We start from the raw sequence: 21,422 nt of genomic DNA on the forward strand, positions 1-21,422 counted from the left end.
AGGTAGCTGACAGCAAATAAGTATGTAGGGGAGCTGGACCGGGTTGATCAATGGCTATTAGGTAGCTAACAGCAAATAAGTGTGTAGGGGAGCTGGACTGGGTTGATCAATGGCTATCAGGTAGCTGACAGCAAATAAGTGTGTAGGGGAGCTGGACCGGGTTGATCAATGGCTATTAGGTAGCTGACAGCAAATAAATGTTTAGGGGAGCTGGACCGGGTTGATCAATGGCTATCAGGTAGCTTATATAATTAGTTGGTTAGAGCATCCATCTTATGGTGATCAGGTCCTGGGTTTAAATCCATGTTTTGCCCATTGCATGTTTGGTCTCCTTTTTACAGTGGTGCCATTGTTAACAAACCCTTATTACAAGTAGTGTGTGCACTTGGCAAGGGGATAACCAAGTTAGGGTTGTAAATAGTTTTGTCTTTTGGGAGGGAAGCCTTTAAAAAAGGAGGGAAGTCATGGTGCAACAGGACTGGGCTGGGTGCCTTCTGGTGACCAGGTAGCTTAATAAGTAAGTGTCCAATTGCATTTTCCATCTCTTGTTACACAGAAATATCTGGTGTACAAACAGTAAGTATATTGGTTTTGTAGAATACAGGAATGTCTGCAGTAGACGATCTAGCTGTTAATGCTTTATATACAGAACAGAAATGTCTGCTGTTACATCATACACAAGTCACTGTTGATCCTTGATAGACGGGCTGATACACACAGTTCCAATGTGTAAAACTGTCTGTCCACACAGAACTGGGGCTAGGCTTGTAAAGATTTGTCTTGTTTTACTCACATGTTTACTTTATCATGTACATGTGTGAGTAAAAACCAAGTATGTTAGTGTACACTAGGCAAGCTGACAATTCCTTGACATCTTTACACTACAATAAATTATTTGGACACATTTTTACAGTCATTTTACTGGTACTTCCTTATTCGATTCATGTGATTATAATTTCATACGACCTGAGTATGCATAATATCAAAACATTATAATTCGTTTTTATGTCCTATTAACAGCTATATATAATCATTTAAGGACATATGCCAGGTTTTGGTGGTGAGGAAAACCAGAGTGCCTGGAGAAAAACCCACTGAACCGGTGCGACCTATTGGTTGAGAGCTTGCGATCGTTGATGGTCAGATGCCTTAACCACTCTGCCACCAATACCCTCAAATTATATAACAGTGAAACTAGACTTCAATTAGTTTGGTGTGATTCTGAGATCATAATGATAAAAATTACATAGATTATACATTAACTAGAAATTGAATCTTCCCACAATAATGGTGAAAACATTCGCTGTCTTTTAGTAAAAATAATCTGAAATTAGTTTGTATCCAATGTGAAATATTATAAATATTTCAGGTAAATCTTGTTTTGATACAGTTGGCAGGAGCCCTTGATGTAGTGAACTACGTGTAAACAGATGTTTGTGTAATGCCAATACAAAGTCTGTCCAGACTGTTGAGGTGTGAACTGTAGGACATTAATGTTTTACAACAAAACAGGATCAATACAGGATCTATATCTCCCCAGGACTATACCCTACAGTCACTCCAAAGGTCACAGTCCAGAGCAGACAATACATGTCTGCACAAGTTATAAATAAAAGATAATGTGTAGTCTTTTTCAAGAACAATTACATTAGTGATCAAAACACTGATGATGGGACAGGGTAGATGTTTCTTGTAAAGCATGTTGCCTTTCCTTTGGTTTGGTGTGTTCTTTGTTCATGCTGCCTTTCCTTTGGTTTGGTGTTTTCTTTGTTCATGTTGCCTTTCCTTTGGTTTGTTTTGTTCTTTGTTCATGTTGCCTTTCCTTTGGTTTGGTGTGTTCTTTGTTTATGTTGCCTTTCTTTTGATTTGGTGTGTTCTTTGTTCATGTTTCCTTTCCTTTGATTTGGTGTATTCTTTGTTCATGTTGTCTTTCCTTTGGTTTGGTGTGTTCTTTGTTCATGTTGCATTTCCTTTGGTTTGGTGCGTTCTTTGTTCATGTTGCCTTTCTTTTGGGTTGGTGTGTTCTTTGTTCATGTTGTCTTTCCTTTGGTTTGGTGTGTTCTTTGGTCATGTTGCCTTTCCTTTGGTTTGTTTTGTTCTTTGTTCATGTTGCCTTTTCTTTGGTTTGGTGTGTTCTTTGTTTATGTTGCCTTTCCTCTGGTTTGGTGTGTTCTTTGTTCATTTTGCCTTTCCTTTGGTTTGGTGTGTTCTTTGTTTATGTTGCCTTTCTTTTGACTTGGTGTGTTCTTTGTTCATGTTGCCTTTCTTTTGGTTTGGTGTGTTCTTTGTTCATGTTGCCTTTTGGTTTGGTGTGTTCTTTGTTCATGTTGCCTTTCCTTTGGTTTGCTTAGTTCTTGGTTAATTTTGTCTTTCATTTGGTTTCCTTTTTATACGCCCGTTAAATTTGACGGAAGTATTATGGTATGCGGTTGTCCGTCCGGCGTAAACTTTTGATTGTCCAGCAATTTCCTCCTACATTTTACAACCTATCTTTTTTAAATTTTGAATACATTATAATCATGATATGAAGTTGTGTCTCCCTCAAAAGAAATTTGATTCAACAATTTTTGCAAAAGTTCTTGCCCTTTGTTCATTTCAGTATTTAATTTATTTTGAGATTTTCTCCTACATTTTTTATAGCATGTCAGCTAACCACTCTTAGAATGATGCAGATCTTATTTCAATGTAAGAAAGTATATAACACTATATGACATTCGACGGGCGTATATTGTTCCGCCCTACGGAACTCTTGTTCTATTTGGCATATGTTCTGACAGTTCCTTCAGATGTTCTTTCTCCTTCTGCATGTATTCTCAGGAAATGTTAAAGCATCAAAATAGCAGTTATTATTGTCTGTTTCTGTCCAGTGTTCTTTCACTCCAGTTTTCTTCTACCAATTTGCTTGTCTTTAACTGCAGAATAATCACTGACCCTGGCATTGATATCATCATTATGCAATTTTGGGGGGAAAACAAAGATAAGCACCGCAGTAGCCAAGTGGTTAAGGTGTCTGACAATCTGCTACCACTAGTCCTCCACCACTGGGTCGCAGGTTCGAGACCTACGTGAGGCAGTCGCCAGTTACTGGCTGTAGGTCGATGGTTTTACTCCGGGAACTCAGGCTTTCTTCCACCACCAAAACCTGACACGTCCTTAAATGACCATAGCTGTTAATATGACGTAAAACACAAACAAACCAAATCAGCCTCTATTACAGGACTGATCATAGGTCAGACCTAGACCAGGTGAATCGGTCATAGATATATTTCATTTATGAGTTTCTGGTTATTAGTTTTACTTACATAGTACCTATATATTAATTTCAGTACCTTGAGATCATTCCACATCGAAATGTAGGATAACATTTACTGTTTTGTATATTTTAACAATAGAAAATATAATATTTCATGAATGAATAGCCTAGTGGACAAACTAAATATTGTACAGGAATAAATGGGCAGTGTTTACCAACATGAGAGGACTGGAAAGCCCGATTGTCTGACAACACTTGATAGCTATGCAAGTCGTAGTCTGTAGATGTTCAAGTACTCGCCCACAGACGCCCAGGTGGGCACTGTAAACTTAAGGAGGAAGGTAGTGTTTATGTTACAGATGAACCAAGTCTTCAAGATCAATATTTGCCTGTCATTTGATAAAGTTTACCTGAATAATTCATACCCACCTGGAAATGTGTACTACAGAGTAAAGACCCCTCTGTCGCACCGAAGGTGTTGTTTATGGTGAACACGAGCCAGCAGATTGATGTCACAGAACCTAGATGCATCTCAAGTCATCATTTTATGTTTGAAATTTAAATTAAAAGGTTTGGCATGCACATTGTGAAATAAGAGGACACACAGTGAGCCTGACTCATTCTTACCTTTGTTATGTAAATAAATTTAATTAATTGCCTTCATTTTGCTACCCCCATTATTCATTTAATAGATGTGGATGAAGTTTCACTCTATATTCTTCATTTTACAATATCTCAAAAGAGTTGAACGTTTCACATTTCAATGTCTTTGTACAAAGATCAAGGTCACTATTAATATTGCTTTAATTATAAAAGAAAATATTTGTCATCATGTTTTTATGTTCAATCGGGTTTGAAAGAAACATTTTTATTTGGTTCTGGAATACTCCGTGACATTAATATTATCTTTTGTGTACTTTAAACAAAAACAATTTATTATTTAAACCAATTTCTTAATTACAATAGACTGTTTTAATTATGTCTGTGTTTATACAAATGTCAGTGAAAAACAGGTACTGTATTGATCTTTTCTCGTCTAGGAAAATACGAAGTACATATGTATAGCTTGGCAACAGCGCAATTCCAATTACATCTGAGAGTGTCTTGGTCTCTAAAGTGTTTTACTATGTAACATTCTTCCTCCATTAATTAAAGCATATTTGGGAACACAGATATAGCTGTTATATACACATACATGGATTAGTTAATACAGTAAAATTTAATTGGCTGGGATGTACAATCTTAACCACTAGCTGCCACTTGAATGAGGATTTCAATTTCCTCTAGAGAGCAAAAAGGCACGATCTTGGTCCTGAAAGCTTGGCAAAAGTCAGACAATGACTTTAGTGTTCACCATATTTTGGCATTTGCGTTACGTAAATCATGAATTGACTTTAACTTCGATAGAATCTTAAACCTTAAAGCAATTCAATTTTGTCAACGTTTTTTTTTTTTTAAATACCATTCTTTCATAATGTCATAATTTTAAGAATATGGTACTTCTTGTGGGACAAAAATACTACTACACATTTCCTGTTCATAATGTCAAAAAAACTACTGGTTGGATACTTAAAATTACAATAACCCATCCCTTAGAAAAGCTTATATAGATGTGTCTTGCTTATAAGTAAAAATATACATCCTAAGTGATTATTTATAATATACTATGCAGTGATTATACTGCATTAAGAATACATATTCTGATCTGCAATATAAACTTGCAGTCTGAATGTATATATTCATTAGATCATGGTTTCGTGTGCATGTAACACATTCGTTGCTGTATATGTTTAACATACAAGTTTAAATGTTATATTTATGACAGCTATATTTAGTACATAAACCTAGACATATAGCTGTGTATAACAGTTTTATGGAAAATTATGTGAATCACATTTACATGTAATTAATCTTCATGTAACTAGTATTTCATGTGAAATACTTTGCAGATGTCTTTTTATACCATTAAAGAATGATATATATATATATATATATCCATCAATTCATAGGTAAATTATACAGGAATCTGTTACACAAACTTTCCAGTGTGAAGGAGACTTTGTGGCTCCCTCAGAGTAACTAATTCCTCCACAAAATCCTGACCTGGATGTCACCTCTGACCTAGGGCCCCTTATGTAATGATTTCATGGAGGGTTCCTTACAACATTGATGATAATCATTATCCCCTAAGGGTGGTGATTTGTGACCATTTAACTGGCTTAACCCTGATATGGATCAGATCATATCATAACACCCAGTCTACCCTGGATGATTATAGGGTTGGTTGAACTCCCACAATATGTCATTGACCAGGGTGGGTAGTAGGCAACAGCTAGGAGCCCTGTATAGTTAATGCTCCAAAGGTAAGCATGCATATATACCTGTGCATGGCCAAAGTTTAAGCAGCATACTTATAATACAGAACTTACTGCATATTTTTTCAAAATGCACAGGTTAGCATTGAATTATATTAACATGCAAGCTGTGTCATCATCCATTTAAATACAAAATATCATTGCAGCAAAAACAAAGAGTAAAAAAAATGATTTAGTATGCAGATAGCCATGAATGCTATCATTCTATTGGAATGCAGGGGAGAAGATTTTTTCAATATTGAACAACCTTTATAGAACTTTCTTTTAAAAATGTATTTGTATAATTTTATGACAGAAAGCTAAAATGTGTCTTTGACTTGAATACTGCATTTTTCTACAACAAACCGCTGTGTAAATGAGGTATACATGCATAATTCTCTCAAACATAATCTTAAGACATTGGAAAGGTTGGAGAATCAATCATTGAAGATAAGAACCCTAAACTGTTATACCTGGCTCACTAGAGAGGGTCGAAATTTGAAATGCTTAATTGGTTTTTCTGTGAGAGTATTTCACTAGTAAGCACTGTTCAATTACCTATTACATCATTAAATCTACCTGTAACTGTTAGGTCATCTGTCTACCTGACAGTCGGACAAATCTATCTTGATGACATCACACCCTGATATAACACCCTAGACTACCTCTAAAATGACCAGTGGCCATTTTATGTCTGGGTTGACTACTACTGTCTGTGGGACTAGAGTATAGAGCTATATAGCGTGGAGTGTCTGGATCTAACCTAGCTTCATTGGCTGCTGATGTAAAACTATCTAATTAGGCCCTTGAGTTTAGAAGATGAAAGATCTAACCTTGCGAGTACGATTATCAAAGGTACGTCTATCAATATTGTAGGTTTATCAAATGGAATGCTTCCTAGTTTTTGGCATGATTAGTATAGACAAGGTCACAGAAAGTACAGATTAAATTCATCAGGTACATATGGGTAAGTTACAGGTTGTGTTAACATATAAATGAGATAGAACCCATAAAAGGTACTTGATGAAGTACTTGTTTATGTTTGGAACTTTGTGGGGTAGCTCTTCTCCTTCGTGGAGTAGGACATCCAATAACAAATGTCGACAGAGTGGAAAACAAGGAGATTGTGTGGTAAACATACCGACATGTTAAGGAAGATTGTGTGGTAAATTTGGACGTTTGACAGGATAAGAACAGGAAATACATACAGGGTGTCTGTACCGAACCCCAGATAGCATGTCCACAGTTATCTACAGGGACCTCCACCCCTACATACTGTGGTTGATGTGTAAGAACAGGATACACAGTCAGCTTCTGTAGCTCCAGCACAGCCTTGTCAAAATGGTTCATTGTTAAATGCAGACAAGGCTGCATGTAGACAGTGCCACCTTGTCCTTCCTTTGGTGTAATCTGTCTCTACTGAAGCCTATAACATGAAAGTAGGTGCCACTATATGGATCCATTTCTATGTACAACAAAACATGCTTAAAATATTAAAACATTTACTGTAATTAGTGCCCCACTCTAAATAGTTGGAAACTCATTTCACTGTAGAGTTCTGTCTCCTTGATTTCATTATAAACATATTGTAATGTAGAGTCATATCCAAGCAAGGGTTTAGTTATAAACTCATTTCACTGTAGAGGTATGTCCCCTTGATATTGTTATAAACATTTTAACTGTATAGTTATGGCCCCTGATTTCAATATTAACATTTTTAATGTAGAGTAATGTCCCCTGAGTTTGTTATAAACATATATACTGTATGTTAACCTGTGTATACCGAAAACCTGTATTGTCTGAATAAAGATATTGTTCCCTGTGGTGTGCAGTTAAAAACGATTTCACTGTACCAACAAAGAGTAACACTACGCTCCAAGGTTGGTTTTACAGGAAATGTGGTTCCAACAGTTGAGATAAATTAAAGTGGGGATCCAGGATGCCAAAATTGTGTAGAATTATGTATGTACTGTATCATAATTCACTCTACAGCAATTCTGAGTGAATGTGTGTATGTTGATAATGAATTTGCTGTAATATACCATAACTCTAGAGGATGAGGTGTTGATCTCTCTAATCTGACCACCTCTAATCTGACCTCCTCTAATCTGACCACCTCTAATCTGACCCTGACATACTGTCAGAATACCATAAACACCATCACTATAAATACTGATAAGATGTCCTCTGTATCTGGGGGAGTAGGCTTCAGTATAGCCCTATATAACCTGTTTCCTGTTTGTATGTCTGAGGGAGTAGGCTTCAGTATAGCCCTATATAACCTGTTTCCTGTTTGTATGTCTGGGGGAGTAGGCTTCAGTATAGCCCTATATAACCTGTTTCCTGTTTGTATGTGTGGGGGAGGAGGCTTCAGTATAGCCCTATATAACCTGTTTCCTGTTTGTATGTCTGGGCTATCTCTGCTTCACTGTACTCTGTCAGAAATAGAACCCCCAGACTTTGTCAGTGGTGCATTCAATGTAAAAACAGCTGATCAAACCAATTTCTATACTCTCATTTGTTCACTCTAAGAAAATTGAATCTTGTAAGACCATACACAACCTCATTTTAATGTTTGCCATGATACATATCTTTAAGTGTGAAACAGAGGATTTTATTTAAGTTATTAGGTTTGTGTTTGTTTTCTTTGGATGTCTTTACAGTTGATTAACATGAAGTATTTGGCAATCGCCAGAAAGCTGTTCCACAAGAAAAGCTACAGTAGGCTGTAACAAAAACTAAATCAATTCAAATGTCTCAAATTATGTTGTGACAATCTATTTGTATTTTGATGAGATATGATTATATCTTTATAAGAATTTCAAATCTTATTCAGATAGACTTCTAGCTTTTTAACTGAAACAGAAAAAAATAGTCCAGAGAATATGTTGCATACATACATGTCCTACATTTAACTGGAGCTTTACAGTTGTGTAAAATAAACTATATTTCCATTTCAGGAAGACAAGATGCGGATCCTTTTCGAGAATGATAAGGAAGATCTGAGGGAAAATGGTATCAGCCTGGAGAAGGAGACTGAACTCCTCATCATTGAAGACCTACCCTCTCCCATTGCCATGGAGATCACAGACTTCAACTGTAGGTCTGACGAGACAACCTCTCCTAATCCAGATAAGTCTGACAAATCTCTGACAGACACCAGTCGAGGAACTTCGGAGGATCTGACAATTCCATCCTCCCCTCTCACCGAGGACTGTGTTTCTCCGCTAATGGAGGACAGTGTTTTTCCTCCTTTAGAGGATTCCCTCCCCATTACCTCCTCCCCACTGGACAAAGAGGAGTTAAAACCAGTCTCGGACCAAGTAGGTGAGGTGGACTCAACATGTTCTAATAAAGAAGGTGAGTGTTATAAGCCTCATTCTGAAGAGGACTCTGAAGGCTCAGAACTAAATGGTGTGTCTAGTTCACATTCAGAGTCTGATAAAGTTGTTGAAGAGTCACTCAACTCAAAAGAGTCTTCTGAAATAATAAAAGGAGAGGATGATAAATCTCGTGTCATAAAAACAGATATTAAAGAAGATTCCGACTCATCATGTGAAACTAAGTCAATCACAGAGGATGTTACGGCAGTCCTTCCACCAATCACGGAGGAGGTAACATCAAACATTCCACCAGTCACAGAAGAAGTTACATCGAACATTCCATCAGTCATGGAGAACAATACATCAAATTTACAACCAGCCACAGAGGAGGTTACATCAAACCTTCCACGAATCACAGAGGAGGTTACAGCTAACTTTCCACCAATCACAGAGGAGGTTACAGCTAACTTTCCACCAATCACAGAGGAGGTTACAGCTAACTTTCCACCAATCACAGAGGAGGTTACAGCTAACTTTCCACCAATCACAGAGGAGGTTACAGCTAACTTTCCACCAATCACAGAGGAGGTTACAGCTAACTTTCCACCAATCACAGAGGAGGTTACAGCTAACTTTCCACCAATCACAGAGGAGGTTACAGCTAACTTTCCACCAATCACAGAGGAGGTTACAGCTAACTTTCCACCAATCACAGAGGAGGTTACAGCTAACTTTCCACCAATCACAGATGTTGGATCAAACCTTCCACCAATCACTGAGGAGGCTACAGCAAACAGTTCACCAACCACAGAGGAAGTTACATCTAAACCGGTGAATGATATTAGGAGTCCTGAAGGAAATCTTCCAGAAGAAACATCAGACGACGCTTTATCAGAAACCAAGGACGAAGAAAGAGTCAAAACGAATGTCATTGTTACTGAAGACCCAGTGGATAAAGATCTTGTGGCTATTTCCTCCTCTGTGCAGACCGACGATTCAAATGACAAGAAAGTTATAAAGCGTCCCAGTAAACTCACTGTTGACTCTGTGCATGTCGACTCTGACTCAATCGGAAGTGCTGACCTTCCCCTGACTCCAGGGTCACAGGGGTCATGTGACCCACCGCTGACTCCAAGCTCCATTGCAACAGATTTTAATGTAAGTTGGTTTTGCCACCTTCAGTTAAAATTATACATATATGTGTTCACCAATGCTAATGTATAATTATATTTTTTTGGAATTCAGTTTAGCTGTATTGTTAAAGTACAGTCAGTCAGATATTTTTCTTCAATGTTCTGACAAGATTACCAAGAAAACTACCACAATGTTATTTTGAACTGGTCATAATTTAATATATATAGCACATATACATACATAGCTGTATGTTTAATTAAGTGAATGGCAACAGCGACCTGTCGGTAGTCCAGACTGTCAAAATCAAAACCTTCCTAGGACAGGTTGAAACCACTTACAGCACTTTCGCTGTTATTCAGTCATGAAGAAGTCTGTAGAGTGTTATACAGAGTTTCTGTAGAGTGTTATACAGAGTTTCTGTACTGTGTTATACAGAGTTTCTGTACAGTGTTATACAGAGTTTCTGTACAGTGTTATACAGACTTTCCTGGATTTCATTTACAGATACTTTGAGTGCACTAATGCTTGGAAAAGAACATTTTAATCACAGTTTGTATTTACAAGGTTTAAAGATCTTGAAGGGCTGCGGTGGCCAAGTGGTTTAGGCATCTGACATTCTGCTACCACTAGCCCTCCATCACTGGGTCGCTGGTTCGAGGCCTACGTGGGGCAGTCGCTAAATACTGGACGTAGGTGGGTTTTTTCTCTGGGAACTCCGGCTTTCCTCCATCACCAAAACCTGGCCCGTCCTTAAATTACCTTAGCTGTTAAAAGAACGTAAAACATGGTCATTAATTTCAAGGACATGAAGTGTAACGTGAAATGACAGGATCATGTAGATCTTTGGAATATATATATGATATAATTTTGAATCTTGAGTTATCAAATTAGCATAACATTCATTTCTTTCTGTGAATTCTGTGTATTTTATAAAGTATGAAGCATCTACATGGTTTACACAGTACTATGTTAATTCAGCAATAAGCCCATGCCTGGTAATAAGCCCAACTGTATCTAACGCAGTTAAATAAAATGCCAACTAATGTTATGTCATTGTCATGTGATAAGCCCACTCACCCCCTACTTTGAGTCAGGAATTATATGCCCATCCCCCTGGGCTTCTTGCAGGATAAATACGGTACTACTCATGAGAAGCGGTGCAAATGTTTGGATTTGTTCTGTGCCGTTACATCCCTGTCAACTTCAATAGCGTAAATAATTTAAAGAAAATGTTTTGGTTTAATTTGTCTAATGTCCATGATCACTTAGCTTGATTAACTATCAAGACAGTTGTGACAAACTGAAGGTGTGTCAGTAATGGTTGACAATTGTCTGGTTTTGTGGCTCAAATTCTGACGTAGGATATTTTTCGCCTCTGCAACTATAGCCTTTGCTGATGATCCTTCTAACCCATGAAGTTTTAAGGCTGTTCTTTGGTGTACATGCATGATCTAAACAATCTGACTGGAAGGAAATGTTGGAAAATTACAGTTTTAATTATCGTTAACCTGCTGTATTGTTTACACTCCACTGTAGCGTCGTGCCAGGTGTAATTAATACATAATGTGTCCATAGTCGTTTCAGTCAGGGGGGAAACATTATCTCAAAATCAAAGAAAATATTTATAAAAAAATGTTGGAGTGAGGTGAGAGAAGGAGACAGTGACACAATCATGCCTTATTTACCAGGACAAGCTAATTAATGATAACTCGGCCAGGTATGTTATTGTCAGGTACGTTCCGCCCCCGTTTTAGGGATCGTAGATACTTGATCTATAGCTAGCTACTGTTCAGTCCGACCTTCTCTGACCTTGCCCAGACGTAAACACAGATGAATAGACAGATGATAACTGATCACATTGACAAATACCTTGCTTTGTTAAAAAGATTTGTGTAGTCATTTCACTAATTTAAGATATGATAGTGCAAATTTTTATAAAAATTAAGTCCTTGTTAAAATCTAGTTGTAAATGTATACGGTTCAAGATTTCTACTGATATGACTGTGATACACACACTTTTAACTAGAAACTTGGTGAGCTGGTGTCATATTGAATAAAATCTTTATTCTGATGTTACATAAAAAAGATATTTGCATAAATGTTATCAAATTATACACATATAAAATTATTACCAGGAAATATTTTAAATAGACTGTTAAAAATAGTGGTAACACTAGCTAGCTGCTATGTTGAAGTACATGTATGAGGAAGGCGGGGACTCATAGCCAATGATATACTGAATCTTGTACTTAAGGACGATGATCAGTCAATTAAGTCATATTAACAGGAAAAAAACTAATATGCATGCACTTGAGATTTTAAATAGCAATAACCTAAAATTGTGGTTTCTCAATAAGTATTTGTCATTCAAATATGTCTACATCAGGACAGAATTGGGATGGTTATCAAGTTATCTAAAAGGATCTCAAATTGCAGACATGTATTGGGTAGGTCTGAGGTTTAATGGGCTCAAGAACAATTTACCCAAATTTAACAATCCTTCTCTAGTGATCCTCTGGCAACTTCTATTAAAAGTGAAAAGGTGGAATTTTAGCTGTAATTATGAAGTAATATTTTTAGTACAAGTTTTTGGTAGGGCACGTTTTCCAAAATGTCTTATATAACGTTAAATATTGGATCATGTGAGCTATAGATTGAATACCAGGTACAATGTTTACTCCTTGTATTACAAGGAAAATATTCAAACTCAGTAAATGTTTCATAATTGTGACATAGCGTTAAGATAGTGATAATTTCGTTTTCACCGAAATTATGTAATACATTTAGTTGACAAATTATTTAATTTTAGTCATAAAATACTATTTAGTTAGCAATGAAAAAATAAATGACAAGGGGATTTCCGTCACTTTGCTCTGTAACTTGATACTCTGTGGTATTTTCTAGTATATATATTAGAAGTCAGAATTATCTATAAATAGCCAGTTTGTAATGTTATGATGATGTTTTAAAATTACCACGAAATTGTTCCTTGCTTAAAAAATTGGCCACCAAAACCTGGAGGCACTTACCGGGATAGTCAGGAACCGGACATTGATTTATGTTTACACAGTAGTGTATTGAGATAAAAACAGCACCACTATACAGTCCAATATTAATTGATTAATAACCAGGGCTATGAGAGTTCCTACACCTTTATCTACTCTGCTACCTGGCTGTGGGCTTCTACCAGCTCGTCTGTATACCTAGACCTACTGATGGTTCTAACGGGCCAAAGTAGTAATTGATTCACGGACTCCCATGTCTAATGTATTTACCTCAGATAACACTCGCTACTTACAAGGACATTTATTCATGTCTTTTGTGACGTTCGGATGTACAAGATGGACAGCTGACATCAAACACAAAAGGCTCAGGGCATATTAATTGAAGTTTAATTTCTTGTCCGCTGTGAAATCCTGAGAAGTCTAGCCAGGCTTCCACATCTTATCCATGTATACATGTACATAATCCAATAAATAAATAGTACTCCTCGACTGCAACGCCATTTATTAATTAAATCATGATTAAGACTTGCGACATCTAATGACATTTACCATGTACCTTTGTATATGTAGTATAGATGGATATCAATTCCTTCCCTATTATACATTGTATATACAGGTATATGAGCAGCGTAGGTGAATACAGTGTATACCTGTAGTACACCTATAGACCTCGCCCGTCTCCGACTCGTCAGTATTACCAGTATACATTACCTTGTGGTTAACGGGAGATTTCTCTTAACGATTCACCTCACAACGACATCTAATCACCTGCTGTAATAATAAAATACAAAGGTCGAACAATGGGTATAAACATTGCGGGCCAGCGAGTGTATTTAATAAGCCTGATTCAGAGGAAGTGAATAATTTGTAAAGACGTAAGAGGAAACGTCAAAGAAAAGCTGGCTATTCTAGAGTTTGAAGTGCTTTACTACTTCAATGTGAATAACAGTGAGGATCGAGGGCTGGTGGTCTACACGAGTTTTACAATTTGATATCATGCTCCTACACAGGACAGAAGAGCTTCAGTGGAGCAGGCAGCATGTACCGACGACTTGGTGTATGATGGGATTATTGTAATTACCTTGTCTCAAATTGTGGGATAATTAAGAAGTTGATTACTATTAGTGTACTTACTTGTGGATATATATGAAGAAATGGGAGCAATGGAACACCAAAATGATATCAAGGTGAATATTGACAGAAATTTAAGTAGTTTATATAAAGCAAGTTTATTTGTACAAGACCTTTATGGTATTGCAAGGATATCTTAATTTTTAGGGGACGTGTACAGGTAAAAACAGCAGCTTAGGTTGCCATGCTAAATTATAACAGTCATGTCTCTGAAGGACATGTGCACTATATCAAGGTCACAGACTACAGTGTATCTCTGTAGGGAAGATTTCAGTATAAAGGTTAAGGTCAGTATAGGAGAGGATTTGGGGGGGGGGGGGGAGGACTGATAGACATACATTGTTTAATTATTACAAATGGTGACAAATTATGAGACAGGGGTTTTACCAAGAAGTTTGTAACCTGCTTGCAATGTCAGTCAAGTTTTAGCCACTTTAATTGGGGGAAAGACATTGTTTAAAATAGACCATACTTGACATGACAAAGGGTGGGTGGGGGACACCATTTATAAGCAGTGCACCACAACATAGGGGTGGTGGTGGGGGGAGCTACACTCTGACACATCACAACATAACATGGGAGAAGGCATCATACAAAGTAACATTTGTGCCCTGACATACACGTAACACAACATAACATGGGAGAAGGCACCATACAATGTGACATTAGTGCCCTGAGATACACATAACAACATGACATGGGAGAAGGCATCATACATTGTGACATTTGTGCCCTGACATACACATAACAACAGGACATGGGAGAAGGCACCATACAATGTGACATTAGTGCCCTGAGATACACATAACAACATGACATGGGAGAAGGCAGCATACATTGTGACATTTGTGCCCTGACATACACATAACAACAGGACATGGGAGAAGGCACCATACAATGTGACATTCGTGCCCTGAGATACACATAACAACATGACATGGGAGAAGGCAGCATACAATGTGACATATGTGCCCTGACATACACGTAACACAACATAACATGGGAGAAGGTACCATACAATGTGACATTTGTGCCCTGACATACATGTAACACAACATGACATGGGAGAAGGCACCATACAATGTGACATTTGTGCCCTGACATACATGTAACACAACATGACATGGGAGAAGGCACCATACAATGAGACATTCGTGCCCTGAGATACACATAACAACATGACATGGGAGAAGGCATCATACATTGTGACATTTGTGCCCTGACATACACATAACAACAGGACATGGGAGAAGGCACCATACAATGTGACATTAGTGTCCTGACATACACATAACAACATGACATGGGAGAAGGCATCATACAAAGTAACATTTGTGCCCCGACATCCACATAACAACATGACATGGGAGAAGGCACCATACAATGTGACATTAGTGCCCTGAGATACACATAACAACATGACATGGGAGAAGGCAGCATACAATGTAACATATGTGCCATGACATACACGTAACACAACATAACATGGGAGAAGGCATCATACAAAGTAACATTTGTGCCCCGACATCCACATAACAACATGACATGGGAGAAGGCACCATACAATGTGACATTTGTGCCCTGTCATACACATAACAACATGACATGGGAGAAGGGACCATACAATGTGACATTCGTGCCCTGAGATACACATAACAACATGACATGGGAGAAGGCACCATACAATGTCCCATTTGTGCCCTGACATACACATAACAACATGACATGGGAGAAGGCACCATACAATGTCCCATTTGTGCCCTGACATACACATAACAACATAACATGGGAGAAGGCACCATACAATGTGACATTTGTGCCCTGACATACACATAACAACATGACATAGAAGAAGGCAGCATACAATGTGACATTTGTGCCCTGACATACACATAACAACATGACATGGGAGAAGGCACCATACAAAGTAACATTTGTGCCCTGACATACACATAACAACATGACATGGGCTTGGCACCATACAAAGTAACATTTGTGCCCTGACATACACATAACAACATGACATGGGAGACGGCACCATACAATGTGACATTTGTGCGCTGACATTCTCATAACAACATGACATAGAAGAAGGCACCATACAATGTGACATTCGTGCTCTGACATACACATAACAACATGACATGGGCTTGGCACCATACAATGTGACATTTGTGCCCTGACATACATTTAACACAACATAACATGGAAGAGGGCATCATACAAAGTAACATTTGCACCCTGACATACACGGCATACATTGTGACATTTGTGCCCTGACTTACACATAACAACATAACATGGGAGAAGGCATCATACAAAGTAACATTTGCACCCTGACATACACGTAACACAACACAGCGTTGCATGGTGGGGGATTAGCTTTTAGTGTAACATCCTTATGTTATACCTCGACATGGAACTGGGGGATGGGTGACACTATTTAATATCAAAGCCATAGCATCCCTTCCAAAGCTTTGCTCAAGTGACCTTTTCTAATCGCTTTTTGACCGTCGTCGTCCGTAGTGCGTAAACGTTTTACATTTTCAACTTCTTCTCAAGAACCAGTTGATGGATTTTTTTCAAACTTGGTCAGAATCATCCTTGGTAGATGAGGCTACAAAAATCTTCTTCTCCAGACTCAGAGGTACTACAGTCATTTTCTCTGCATGGAAAGAAAGATCATTAGGGGCTGTATTTAAATTGTAAATTTCAGACCCCCCCCCCCAGCTATCCATTCTCCCTTGGGGAGGGGGTAAAGTTAAATATAGTTTATATAGGGAAATAACACTTTTGGGGTATATTTTGACAACTTTTTGTAGGAAATTATTTTTACTTGGTGAGAATTATCCTTGGAGGAAGATGGTTTCAAATTGTAAAATTGAAATTCCTACCCCAACCTCTGGGGCTAGGTCTGGGCCCCAAAGGGAAAATTATCAAGTTTACTACAGTTTATATAGGGAAATAACACTTTTGGGTATATTTTATCCATTTTCAGCAGAAAATTACTCTAAGTTAGTCAGAATCATCTTTGGTGAATGAGGGTATTACATTGTAAAATTGGGATTCCTGCCCCATCCCCAGGGGCTAGGGCGGGGCTCCAAAGGGGACATTAACCAATATTTTCAAATTCTTATCCTTTGATGACATAACAAATGTTGTATTTCACTTAGTTTACATGCTCATTTCCACATCTAAACAATAAAATAAAGCTACCAGTACCTAAAGCTACCAGTACGTACCTATGATATAAATCAGGTGACTGCTAAGGCCCTTGGGCCTCTTGTCGGCTAATTCTGTTAGATTTCCTTGTCCGATCTTTAGGCCTCTTACCTGTATTTCTGTATAATTGATTCTCACCTGTATTCTTACCTCAGCTGTCATATAATTTGGAAGTGTGAAGGTTGGTGGAGGTTGATTTCAGGGTTGTAAGTGAGTGGTAAAGCCATGACTTTGTGTTAATGTGTCTACAGTACCAGACTTTAACCTTTTGCTTGATGGGTATTATAACACGACTATTCCTTTTTAGCTCGCCTCATCAGATGGTCCGCTTTTCAAAAGGCATTTTGTTGTCGGTCATCGTCTGTCCTTAAATAGTTCTTTTTATTGCTTTTTCCCTTGAAGTGCTAAAATGGATCACTTTCAAATTTTGTAAGAAAGTTTTCCTTGGTCCATAGTTGTGAGCATTTCCATTTGAGACTGATCAAGAAATAAAATGGCCACCAGGTACTACATGTAGTAGCCATGTCAAATTTTGACAATTCAAGTTTGTTATCACTATATTTTATATATATATACGGCTAATGTTGTCACCTTTTGTCCAGTGAATTTTTGCATTATATAGTTTTTCAAAATATAGAGGGAGATAGGTAAAGAAGTTGTGAAAAAAGTAAAAACTAAAAAAAATGGATGAAAAAAATATCTGTTGGTCGTAGGTGATGAGGTGGTAAATGTTACAATGTAGGTGTGTTATGTCAAGGTTTTACTGTACCTGAAATAAAATGAAAAGATATGGCAAGTAATCAGTTTACCATCAATAATAGCTGGCCCTACGATCATTTTAATCACAGGAAACATCCCATTGATAAATTTTACTATCAGTCCAACAATACGCCCAGCATTCATTTTCTCAGAGGAATAATCCAAGTCAATCATGCATGTTACCATCAGAAATAAGTCAAATGATCATTTCACTGAAGTAAATAAGCCAAGAGATAGCTAAGTGATCATTATAGTCCCAGAAAGAAGTTCAGAATAAGCCAAGCGGTCATTAAATTACTCTCTAAGAACTCGGATTTATGAATTCTTGGATATGCTTTGATCATGAATACTGTGTGCTGGCTATTAGCTGTTGTGTATACTTGTAGTTCTGCTTTGTACATTTGTAGATCTGGTGCAGGTAGAGACATAGACATAACACATACTACCGCTACAGGGTTAACGTACTGCTATACTACTTTTTAAACTCTGAGGTTTTAGCTGGTATAATTCCAGACAAACCCTTAATCATACACAACTTGTACACATCTAGAGCCTGAAGTATGAAATTGATTTGTTTAAATGAAGTTAGCAGTGAAGACAAGAAGCAACATTCTCTTTGCCTCAGACGGCTTGAACATTGATTTCAACTTTAAATGCAGAGTTAAGTTGAATGATTACTCCAACTTTTATCAGTCGTCAAAGACAGATGAGTTGTTGCCTAGGGCTGTTGTTATACCTGGTCACCACGGTGATGTATTAGGTCATGGTGACAGTGGTGACACCATGCTGATTGGGTCAGGTTGTTACCTGTTAAAATCAGATTTATCGATCCAATACATCACATTTACTTACTGTACACACGCTGCCTGTCTGGGGAGGTGGGCTACCTTTTGATCATGTGCTCATTTATCAAAGGACCAATCAAATCTTTTTTGGGAATTTGTAAAAAATTTGGGAAACTGATCAAGAGATGTATAATGTGATTTGATTGGCTGATCAAGAGATGTAAAATGTGGTTTCATTGGCTGATCCAGAGATTCATTGACTGAACACAAGAAATGTAAAATGTGGCTTCATTGGCTGATCAAGAGATGTAAAATGTGATTTGGTTGGCTGATCAAGGGATAGAAAAGCTAAATTTAAAAAAAGGGATAGAAAAACTGAATAAAAAAAACCCAGTTATTTCAGTTCATATGAAAATAATGAAAATAAATTTCATCCGAAATGTTTTCTCAAAGATTAGAAATGTTGGGATGGATATGATTATTACAGTGTCACATAAAAAAAAATCAGACTAACTGGTCTGGGCATTTAAAATTCTATGCTCCATCTCTTACTGTAAATTTAGTGTGGACATAAACTATAGGAGGACATTAAGAGCTGGCCAGGAGTGTAAGGTTATGGTAATACAGTAAAGGTGGTGTTTATTTACCAGGCCAATTGTTTATGGTCTTAAGAAGGATTTATGATGCCTAGGTCAGGACCTCCTTGTCCATTCTATATTTTTATCCAATTATAATTTGTACTTAAATACCTTATGGTAAATAGCTAATCTGTATGTGGTAAGTGTCTTTACATTTGAACTTCCATAATGGTTAAAGTGCTGTAAGTACAGTTGATCAGTGTTGATATTATACCTGTGGTTCAGCAATTGTACAGATAGATTACCATAGGATTGTTTTATATGTGTGGGCTAACTCCTGGTCAGCTTGTGAAGACATTGTCTTCTAGGCTCCAGCTGTCCATATAACCATAAATCAACCTTCTGGAAATGAGTCAAGCCAGGGCAACGCTTCACGGGCAGACTTTTCCTCAGTTCCTCAGTAGCGTTTTATTATTGAGTGATCAAAAGAGAGAGATAGTTATCCTTCCAGTTAGAAATTTCTCTCCCATACCAAAATCCAGATTAACTTATAAATGGTAGGGTAATGTGATTAGCTGTGAATTTCTTTTTATCGCCTCACCTGTTGGTCCGGAGTGGAGGTGTTACAGACATTAGCATGCTATACTTTAGGTTTAATGCTAGATTATGTTGCGTATCCTATTGAAAAACATCTACCCTGATGTGATTGAGGTCTCTGAAAACTAATGTTTACCTGAGATTCATTAAGGCTGTGGTGATTCATGTACAGACATACATTACATACAAATATATGTGTGTGTACAGTAGTGCAATAAATATTGCAATGGCTAGCTGCCCAAGATTCGAACTAAGGACCCTTCAAAATCTAGACGGAGGCTCTACTAATTGAGCGACCTGGTCACCGACGATTGACCAAGTCCAGGTCCACTACACTTGTGTTATTGCTATAATGAGCTTTTATATTTGACATTTGTTTTCCATTTTGACCCCTATCAGACCAAGGTTATAAGGTGACGGACCACATAATATTAACTCATGTAAAAGTTTCTGTTGATTGAAAACTGAATTTTTCCACCTTGTACAGATCAAAGGAAGGTATCTTCCTGTAACGAGTTTATGTACCTGTCATTATGTTTATACAGGTAAAATTACCAGTCATCATTGGCAATGGAGATAACTTCAGATGGATAATATATCTGAAGGAATTGTTCAAACTGTCACCAGGTATAAATCTAATTAACTGTGCTGAGTTTCATGTGAGTGGAGTTGACCTAGGTACAGCTTTTCTCACCTCTGTACCACTCCTTTTAAGCCGTGGTTTTATATAACAGAGGTTGTCAACCTCGTCCTACCTGTTGATACAGGTCACTTTCCCATTAGGATCACCTGTTTATCCAGGTGATTAATCATCATTGATATATATATACCTGTATTAAGATGTACCTTGGTCCTGTCACTACATGTCGTTCTACCGGAGTACATCAGAAACTGATATTTTTATCCAGTTACCTCTTCAGATGTATCTTTTCCATCGCTGATGATTATAGTTATTTTCTGTAGATTTTGCACACTACTCAAGCTTGTAGGTGTGGTCGTATGTATGGTCCAGTTAAGTTTTACCAGCAGTTCGGGTGATAAACTCTAGGATTACAATGCATTTTCATTAATGCTGTCATGTGTTATACCAGCTATGGGTGAAAGGGTCCACTTCTGACTGCAGGTTTAGCTGTGATGAGAGTTGGCAGTATAGAGTGTATGATTGTACAAGTGTATTGCATACTGGTACTGCCAGGAGGTCAAAAGTCAATTAACAGAGGGTAAATCTCATAATGTTTAATATTAGTGGCAAAGGTAGCAGTAAGGACGAGAGAAGTATAA

General features: G+C 37.6%; 1 protein-coding gene across 7 annotated transcripts in view; it reads left to right on the plus strand.

Moving 5' to 3' along the window:
• Window positions 1–21,422, plus strand: part of LOC110455632 — a 58,474-nt gene that overhangs the window by 11,233 nt on the left and 25,819 nt on the right. For 6 of the 7 annotated variants that reach the window (XR_002463476.1, XR_002463474.1, XR_002463477.1 and 3 more), the window contains exon 2: window positions 8,568–10,088. Coding sequence is in view for 3 of the 7 variants with exons in the window: in XM_021505874.1 (XP_021361549.1) it covers window positions 8,568–10,088 (1,521 nt within the window). In the remaining 4 variants the exon portion in view is untranslated. Of the gene's footprint in view, window positions 1–437; window positions 518–8,567; window positions 10,089–21,422 lie in introns of those variants that run through there. The other variant, XM_021505876.1, reaches the window with a different exon arrangement.

This window comes from Mizuhopecten yessoensis, unplaced genomic scaffold (assembly GCF_002113885.1).
Source record: "Mizuhopecten yessoensis strain PY_sf001 unplaced genomic scaffold, ASM211388v2 scaffold8335, whole genome shotgun sequence".
NCBI classification, from domain to species: Eukaryota; Metazoa; Mollusca; class Bivalvia; order Pectinida; family Pectinidae; genus Mizuhopecten; species Mizuhopecten yessoensis.